Source organism: Diachasmimorpha longicaudata, chromosome 4 (assembly GCF_034640455.1).
Source record: "Diachasmimorpha longicaudata isolate KC_UGA_2023 chromosome 4, iyDiaLong2, whole genome shotgun sequence".
NCBI lineage: Eukaryota > Metazoa > Arthropoda > Insecta > Hymenoptera > Braconidae > Diachasmimorpha > Diachasmimorpha longicaudata.
In genome coordinates this window covers 11422496-11430985 of record NC_087228.1, presented here as the reverse complement: position 1 = coordinate 11430985, position 8490 = coordinate 11422496, and the positions used below count along the sequence as shown (strand labels likewise).

The 8490-nt window shown below is 33.8% G+C and overlaps 3 protein-coding genes across 6 annotated transcripts; 1 reads left to right on the top strand and 2 right to left on the bottom strand.

The window, feature by feature from the left end:
- Positions 1-375: 375 nt before the first annotated feature.
- On the bottom strand, positions 376-2129 carry Pdxk (Pyridoxal kinase). Of its 2 annotated transcripts, none has more exons than XM_064118442.1 (7): positions 1895-2129; positions 1558-1657; positions 1350-1493; positions 1173-1293; positions 957-1099; positions 688-867; positions 376-600 (listed from the first exon to the last, which is right to left on the bottom strand). In XM_064118442.1, the coding sequence occupies exons 1-7, from the start codon at positions 1985-1987 to the stop codon at positions 482-484; spliced, it is 900 nt and encodes a 299-aa protein (XP_063974512.1). In that variant the 5' UTR covers positions 1988-2129; the 3' UTR covers positions 376-481. The 2 variants fall into 2 exon arrangements, with proteins under 2 accessions (XP_063974512.1, XP_063974511.1); XM_064118441.1 differs by having other exon boundaries at positions 1558-1670; positions 1895-2122.
- A 435-nt stretch (positions 2130-2564) lies between these two features.
- Positions 2565-7037, top strand: LOC135161797 (uncharacterized). 3 transcript variants are annotated; one of them, XM_064119712.1, is made up of 4 exons: positions 2565-2964; positions 3532-3755; positions 4209-4491; positions 4569-7037. In XM_064119712.1, the coding sequence occupies exons 1-4, from the start codon at positions 2726-2728 to the stop codon at positions 6097-6099; spliced, it is 2277 nt and encodes a 758-aa protein (XP_063975782.1). In that variant the 5' UTR covers positions 2565-2725; the 3' UTR covers positions 6100-7037. The 3 variants fall into 3 exon arrangements, with proteins under 3 accessions (XP_063975782.1, XP_063975783.1, XP_063975784.1); XM_064119714.1 differs by lacking the exon at positions 2565-2964 and adding an exon at positions 3859-3901 and having other exon boundaries at positions 3616-3755; XM_064119713.1 differs by lacking the exon at positions 3532-3755 and having other exon boundaries at positions 2725-2964.
- LOC135161146 (ATP synthase subunit delta, mitochondrial) lies at positions 6670-8309 on the bottom strand. Its single transcript, XM_064118459.1, has 4 exons — positions 8179-8309; positions 7821-7951; positions 7455-7584; positions 6670-7187 (listed from the first exon to the last, which is right to left on the bottom strand). Exons 3-4 carry the CDS (start codon positions 7569-7571, stop codon positions 6822-6824), a joined length of 483 nt encoding a protein of 160 aa, XP_063974529.1. The 5' UTR covers positions 7572-7584; positions 7821-7951; positions 8179-8309; the 3' UTR covers positions 6670-6821.
- Positions 8310-8490: the final 181 nt, after the last annotated feature.

Sequence of the window (8490 nt, the reverse complement as noted above, 5' to 3'; positions counted from 1 at the left end):
TCTCTCACACCCTCCCCACCTCCTTTTTCTTTCACTCGCGCGTCTTCTCAGGGTCAAGGTACTAAGTGTCGTATATTTTATTATATCTTCCGCATTGCCATTACGTATTGCTTCAGAATAGAAGTATTGAAATCGTTTTAATTTTTGGCTCCCTAGATTTTCTTGGATACTATATAAGATCATTCATTTTTATCCTTTAACTTAATTCCATTGATATTATTGTTATTATTATTACTATTATTTAACAAACTACGATTGTCACACCAATTGCGGAGGCACCGCCCTTTGGGGGCTCCTGGGGCTCCACATGAAAGATCGAGCACAATTAATCAGAAAAAAACCTCAAATGTCATAACGTAAAAAGAAAACACATGATTGATAGTGGAAGACATCAATGTTTCGAGCATACAAGTCCGAAGAAGTGCATAGTCATAAACAATTTTTATACATAATGTGTTATCATTATTTTGGAAAATCTAAATTATTCTACGTTTTGGAATTCAGCTCGAAGTTTACTCGGTGGATTCTCTATATCGGCTTTGCTTTGAATTAAACGTAATTCTTTGAGTTTAGCTTTTTGGACAGGCTCTTTGGCGAATTCTACAACAAAGAGGGAAAGATAATAATGATTTGATAAGTATTTGTTAAATAGTCATCTACCAGCATAATTAATTCAGATTTTATTACTCGAGCGGAATTCGTGAGTCCTCAAAAGCACTGAATGTAGCGTATTTATTGTTCTTTCCAGTGCAGTTTTCAAATCCCGTTGAATATATGAATGGGCCAAAAATAGAGCTGCAAAGAGGTCTCCAGAGCCCGTGTAATTTGTTGGTATTTTTGGTATGTCCATGGTGATGATCACATCATCTATGAGATTGAAATAAATTAGTACATATTGTAATGCTATCACTTTGCCTTGACACCTTCTTACTAGCTTTTTCAATATAGATTTTCACCTTGTTCATTGCTGATAACGCTTATTAATTTATTGTTCAATTCGATAGAAGTTATTGCAACAATTTTAGGACCCAAGTGATGCAATTTCTTTATAGCCCTTTTCACATCCTCCATTGTTTCGATGTTTTCATTTGTCAATAGTCTGAAACGATTAATATGTTGAATTATTTAATTAGCCATACAGATCCGCGAACTATGGCAAAATACGCTATTACGTCAATTCAAATTCATTTGGTGTCACAATATCGGCCAATGGAATTATTTCTGTCTTATAAATTTCGATCAACTCCTCAGGTACATAAGTTTTCCCATTATCACCCAAAACAGGATCACAGACTGGAAGAAAGATGAGTAATTAGCCTTATTATGTCAATGAGAAAAATATATATTACCGTATATGAGATTTGGATTTTTCTCTTTCAAAGTGGGAACCAACTGGGAGATTTTTTTCAAAAAGGACGGTGAGGCAACATATCCAGTGAGTAAATGACTGTAGTAATCCAAATCATTTCCAGCTAAGCCTTCCATTAATTCACCTATATACATAATAAAATTTTTATAAACCGAAAGGTTCAAAGAAATTTTTGCACAAATGCTCACCAAGATGATTGTCATTCAGAATTTCCCCTTTCATGACTTTATATGCCGTGTGATTGGAAAATTGCACTGAATTAATTGCATCAACGTCAAATCCAAGTAACTGGAACAATAAACTGGTACATAGTCTGATCGCAGTTGATAAAAAATTCAATATAAAGTCTTTTTTTATAAAGAAAAAAAATACGTGTCAAAAAAACACCTCCCATGTAGATTTTTAGTATTATTACTACTAAGCTAAATTGAAAAATGGTAACATGTTATAATCGATATAATGTGATTTAAAAGAAAAAAAATTTTGCAATGAAATAAATGATCATATCATCGTATTTCCACACACCTGCAATGGGAATGTTGCACATTTATTACCGCAGTATCCATATACAACATGACTCTGTATCGACAGCACGTGACGTTCATCATTGTTACTCATTTTCTTATTCCTCTGAACAAAAAATAAGGGCGAAACGAAAATAGAAAAAAATTATAACACGTGATTTGTTCTTCACTGGAAAATGCGTCACAACTGATTTCCAAATGATAATATTCTCTCGTCACTCTATTCAGCGCTCGAAGGTGCCCTAGTCACATGACTAAGCTCTACATCAATACTAGTTTATCATTTGGAGGTAATTTTTCCAAGATGTTGAAAAATGTTATCTTCTATGTTAACATTATTCTCTAACTAATCTGTAGATACATAACTGTAGGAAGAAAAATACAATTTTCCTTGTAATATTGGGAGGTAGAGTAAAAGAAAAACAAATTGCCATTTGTGTACTCCTTTGATTTTGTAATTAAGATAATTGTTTTAACTCCTATTCAGTATAATCAGAGATCAGTGAAATTGATTATGGTTATTATTATTATTATTATTATTATTCCATAATTTTTGATAAGTGAAAAAAATTCAACACAAGACACATCTTCTCTCTGTGATCTATATGGTTCTATAGCTTTATTCTGGGAACATAACCTACACACATGAGAAAGAGTTGACTATATATAATAACATACAGTCAACTCAATAAAGTGCTATATTATCTGTTGCGAAGAATATTCGTAACCGTGGAACATCTACTAATACGGATATGTGTATGAGAAGTTGTTTTTCGTCAAGAAACCCGCACTAACACCAGTACTATTACCACCTCCGAATTGACGAAAAAATATGGCGACGTGGGAGAGTGAGAAATTTACTCAAGATCAAGAACACGACGATACCGATGGTATCACTGACAATTTCAACAGTATATTAGTGACGCCTGATTTGCAAGATTGTTTGGATGATAGCCTAGATTTAACAAACTTTGGAAAAATATATGGACAGTCTGAAGACTACAATTGCTCCAAACCTTCTGATACTGAGGATATTTCATCCATTTCGAGATTACCTGATGACACTGCTGGGTGAGAATATGAAAAAAATTTTTTTCAACAATACATTTCTTTTTTCTCTTTACATGGATATTGTCATAATCAGTCATTTTGGTCCTAGATCAGTGAACAAGTGAGCATTCTATCCAATCCTTATAGGGCAATTTCACATTACATATTGTGCTAGTTATTCGAGATTAATATAGAGTTTCTGGATCAAGAAAAACCTGGGAATTTAATGTTCAAAAATATCCAAACGTATTAGCAAATTCACGGCCTTCTGCTAAAAATAAATATTATGTTTTGGTCGTTTTCGTGCAGAGTAGCAAAAAAGATAATTTCCTAATAATATCGTATGAGAAAATCTTTCTATTTTATGTACGGAAATGATTACAATAATCGTGTTAGTAGGGGGGGGGGGGTAAGTATAACTTATTGCCTTTCACGTATTTTCAAATGAAGAATTAAAAAAAAAATGAAAAATTATTATCTATTAGGATATTTTTATTTTTTTTGTTTTCTGACATAAAAATACATAGATGTATCAACCGCCGGCTTAAAATAACACATTATTTATTATCAACTGTCATTGCTTTATAGATACATTTATCATACAATCAGTCCAAATGAAATTTACATGCGAATTCATCCGGGCCAAGATGATTCAATGCCCGATGCCCCATCGCATGCAACAATCACTATTGAAAGCACTGATCCAGACACAAATCAAAATCACATTAGTCGATATGAGTGCGAGTACGACGGTTGTTCCCGTACTTACAGTACGGTTGGAAACCTCAGAACTCACATGAAAACCCATAAAGGTAAATTACTTAACACTTTTCACAAAATTTTTCACAATTTTTCAACTCCATTTAATAATATTAAATCATGCTTTTATTGTCCCATCTAATACATACTAATCAGGCCATAATTATCATCAAATAATTATGGATGAGAGAACATATTGGTAAGTTGATGCAATTTTCGCATGACTCAAAAAAAAAATACTGCGATTCTGCGTGGATTTCACAAATTTGCAGAGCTTTACATCAATTGATTTCCAGACTGAGACAGAAAAGACATTGAAAATAAAAAGAAAAAGCTTTTTCATGTTTTCACGGCTGTTGTCTATCTCAATGGGGATGTGAAAGAATCGCTTGGATCTGCATGGCTTTTATTTCGGTTAGTGGGCAGAAATTTCGTGCACGCCTCATTGCTATGATTGCCAAGTAAAATTATTAGAAAACAAAATATTGAGTTTTTCATGTTTGCAGGAGAATACCAATTCAAATGTACAGAGCCAAACTGTGGTAAAGCTTTTCTAACGTCATACAGTTTGAAAATTCACGTGAGAGTGCACACAAAAGTGAAACCCTTTGAATGTACTTACGACGGCTGTGAAAAGGCATTCAATACTTTATACAGACTGAGGGCACATCAGAGACTCCACAGTGGAAACACATTCAAATGTGAAGAGGTTGGATGTAGTAAATTTTTTACAACTCATAGCGATCTAAAAAAACACATCCGTACGCATACGCAAGAACGTCCTTACAAGTAAGTGACAAGTTTACGTATTTCTTTACTTTTTCTTTATTTATCATACTGATTATTTTGTAATGTGGTTAAAACAGGTGCAAGGAAAGGGGCTGCGGTAAAGCATTCACTGCTTCTCATCATTTAAAAACTCACAAACGCACTCACACAGGTGAACGTCCTTATACATGCTCACAAATTAATTGTCAAAGATCATTTACTACACCTCACAGTCTCAAGAGCCATTTGAACACACATAGAAAATTAACAGATAGTGAACATTTTCATCCTCAACAAACTCCAATTGCATCCCTTACTGGAGTTGAAGAGAATTCAATATCGACTTATACCATCGTTCCAATAAATACGTCGGAACAAATTGATAATTCAAATATGATCGTTATATCATCGAACGTTAAATCAAAAGGAAATGTTTTAACACTCGACGATCTCACCTTCAATTTATCGCCAATTGGGAGTGTCTTGCAGATTGATGGTACAAATAATAATATTTTAGTTGAATCAACTTTTTCATCCGATGAAAAAATGATTAGTCACACTTTTACCAAAGACAACCAACATTTTAATGTGGCCAACTTTGGGGTGAATGCTGTGAATGAAAATTCAGCGGGTAATGGCCAAGTATTATCATCATCGTCAACATCATCAGTGTCAGCAGAAACTGAAACATTTGGAAAAGACAAATACACATCTGCACCACTTAATCTAGAACAAAAAATTGTACGCGATGGTATTCAAAACACCATTGCCCAATTGTCAGATGTTGATGATGATATTGGACAAGTTCATGATAGCCACCCTAGCTCTTCATCGTGTAGTATTTTCACCATCAAAGATTTAATTGACGAACAGAGTGTTGATGATATATTGAACAAAACCGCCAGCCAATCGCCATTATTTGACAATAGTCTTGAGTCCCTTACATTCACGAGCGAAACAAATAATTTATTATTAAACAATGTGAGTGAACAATCAGAGGCTGTAGAACTTGCCATTGCTTCGGAGGAAGAAATTCCCTCGCCATGGATCGATGTGATGGCCCTCGCCGCTAAACCAGCGCTGAGAACAGAGTCATGGTCAGAAGAGATGAACGCATTTCCCACAGCTGTTCACTCACTAGTGGATCTCATAGGACCAGATCCGTCTCCACTGCAAATTGAGACGCAAATCGAAGGTTCAACGATTCTGGCAATAACAGACGCTAATCCCACACCTCAACAAATTACGACGAATCAAAAAACAAAGAAGAGAAATATTCTGCAAGAAATAACAGCGGACGCTGATATTTGCAACTGTGCAGACTGTAAGTGCTATACGCCAAAAAATTCTCAAAATTGTTCTCCAGAGCCAACTTGTTGTGATATAAAAAATAATGCACAAATGAATATTGTTAGTGAAATAGTTTCGGGTTTACAGAATCAATGTACAAATGATACAGCGAATAATTGCGAATCATGTTGCCTTGTTATTTGCTTTAAAACTCTAGAACAACTTCAGAGGGTATTTAAAGAGCATTGCTGCAGCCGTGAGCCACAAGGCTCATCGTGTCGACGGGATAAATCCGCTAATTTTCACGATATTTATCACGATGAGGAGTCCTGTAAATGACTTTCATGCCGACATTATTACTTCGAAGCTTTACTAGTCAATTTTCAAATCAAGTCTTATGCTGTTCTCTTGCATTTACGGAAAATTTGTGAGAATAGAAAATATAATACAATACATTAATAACTATTAGAAAAAAAATAAATAAATAAAAAAATTAACAGATTTTCCACATTACCTTGACAATTGATGCAACGAAAATGATTTCAATTGTCTTTCGTGTGCGTGTGTATTTTTTTCAGTTCTCAAACTAATATCTTGATGTAGTAAAAGAAATGAGAATTTTTTTTAGATACTATGTAAAATTTACAACTTCAAATACGACTCTCCGTTCATACCAAATGGTAGATGTACCCTACTTTATTATTTAAAGTAATGCAATATTATGCTTCATTGCTGTGAATTTTTTTTATTACACTTTGTACGTTAAATACTCTTTGAATGTAATCCATTAACGGTATGTCAAAAAGTATATATTGTTGGATGATTTAACAATTAAAATAGAATAAATAAATAAAGTTGTGGTTTTGGCGATTCCATTGACTTGAATAAAACCATAAAATGACACAAACGCTAGTCAGAGGCTTCTGTTTTATTTACGAATTGAGAGAGAATAATTGAGTAACAGGGAGAAATAGTTGCAATCAACGGTTCCTAACGTGTTTTTTCCTAGAATTCAAATATTTAATATATTGAATTTTTTTTTTGTTTTTGATAATGCAATTTTATGAAGAAGCTTGAACAAGAGCTTCTGCCACTTCAACCGCAATAGCAGCTTCGGCCCTATCTTTATCAGAAGATGCAGAGGTGAGTTGCTGTTGAGCTTTGCTCAGGATATCTCTAGCAGCTGAATTGTCTAGGGCGTCGATTGGGTGGGCCTCCTCAGCCAATATTTGAACACTAGAATCTTCATTGATAGTTACAGTACCAGACGAAACAAATACTTTTTTCGTTTCACCACCCTGCTCATATACAGTGACCACACCAGGTTTCAAAACGGCAAGTGATGGTACATGTTTTGGAAGGATACCAAAAGCTCCAGAGAAAGATGGTACGTCGACTTGGCGAACATTAGCTTGATCATAGAATACCTGAAATCAAAATTCAGTGGATTTGAAGAGGAAAATTTTCATTTTTTCTGTAATAACGGTGTGAATGAAGCTGTAAACTTCATTTTCAAATAAGTTTTTATAAGACAACATTTTTTTACAGTGAATGAAGATGTAGAAACGAGGTTATGTCGTAAATATCTCTAACTTCCTTAGAATTTAAGATATTTACTAAAATATCAGTCGATAGTTGAGTTAGCCTGTTTCATTTTACAATTTCATAAGAGATTTCTTGGCAATAATATATACCTTGTTAGCGCCAGCCAGTGTGAATTTCATTTCATTGCCACTCGCTTCAGCATAAGTTCTGACCTGCGTTGTCATACACCTCATGGCTGGCCGAAGTGATCTTATGAACATTGCCATATTTTTTTGGTTGCTAAAATCATATTTCACGTGAACACTTGCCTTTTCTTTTGATGAAAAAATTCATATTTCATCTAGCTATTACATCACAGATTATTCTACATAACCTTAATGTTGCGTGCAATATGTCTCCTTTAATTGAAATTAGACGATTTGTTTATATAACCGTCATGGAGTTGTCACGATAAATTTATATATTAATTATTTACACTTTATTCACTCCAAGTATAACAGATGTCTTTGACTCACCTTTTTTTTCAATCTCTCTCAAATGTCTTTCTGGTGATCCAAAATCACACCGATTACTACGGCGCAGGCATATGCCATATGTATGGCGGTTTATGTGGGGGAAATCACTGGGCAGTACATTCAGCAAACACCTTCTCAGATATTATATGTAATAAATTTCAATTATTTGGGAATCATTTGGAATAGTTGATAAATATAATTTCCTAATACAAGAACCAATATGTTATTTATAAACAAATATTGATAAACAGTTTGGGGTTAATTATCAATTTTTCATGAAATCAAGTTTAAAAATATAGAAAATATTAAATTAAAGTTTGAAAATTAATATATATTTTAAATAATTGTGGTAACTTACACATTGCCTCAGTATTTTGCTTGTTGGTTTTTATAATTTTCACAAAACTTCCTCATGCTGTCCGGAAAAACACCGCTTTTGCAGGAAAACACGAGAAAGAAACATTTTTTTTTCTAATTTGTTTGTGATAAAACGATAAAAATCAGATGTTTGAACTAAAATATGTTGTGAAATAATTTTTTTAACGGCACATGCGCATGCGCAACGAGGGAGCATAATATCGCGGTAGAATTTGAAACGTTCTTCATGTAGGCGAAAATTTGAGAAAACTGAATAAACCTCCTATAACTTAATGCAACTTGTACAATGTCC

What these genes read in the sequence shown, in the direction of transcription:
- LOC135161797 (XM_064119712.1), top strand. Translation starts at nt 2,726, where the DNA reads ATGGCGACGTGGGAGAGTGAGAAATTTACTCAAGATCAAGAACACGAC. An exon ending in TTACCTGATGACACTGCTGG is followed by an intron (nt 2,965 to 3,531) that starts GTGAGAATATGA and finishes ATTGCTTTATAG; the next exon opens with ATACATTTATCATACAATCA. An exon ending in ACGCAAGAACGTCCTTACAA is followed by an intron (nt 4,492 to 4,568) that starts GTAAGTGACAAG and finishes TGGTTAAAACAG; the next exon opens with GTGCAAGGAAAGGGGCTGCG.
- LOC135161146 (XM_064118459.1), bottom strand. Translation starts at nt 7,571, where the DNA reads ATGGCAATGTTCATAAGATCACTTCGGCCAGCCATGAGGTGTATGACA. An exon ending in CACTGGCTGGCGCTAACAAG is followed by an intron (nt 7,188 to 7,454) that starts GTATATATTATT and finishes TTTTGATTTCAG; the next exon opens with GTATTCTATGATCAAGCTAA.
- Pdxk (XM_064118441.1), bottom strand. Translation starts at nt 1,977, where the DNA reads ATGATGAACGTCACGTGCTGTCGATACAGAGTCATGTTGTATATGGAT. An exon ending in AAATCCAAATCTCATATACG is followed by an intron (nt 1,294 to 1,349) that starts GTAATATATATT and finishes TCTTTCTTCCAG; the next exon opens with TCTGTGATCCTGTTTTGGGT. An exon ending in CCAAATGAATTTGAATTGAC is followed by an intron (nt 1,100 to 1,172) that starts GTAATAGCGTAT and finishes TAATCGTTTCAG; the next exon opens with ACTATTGACAAATGAAAACA.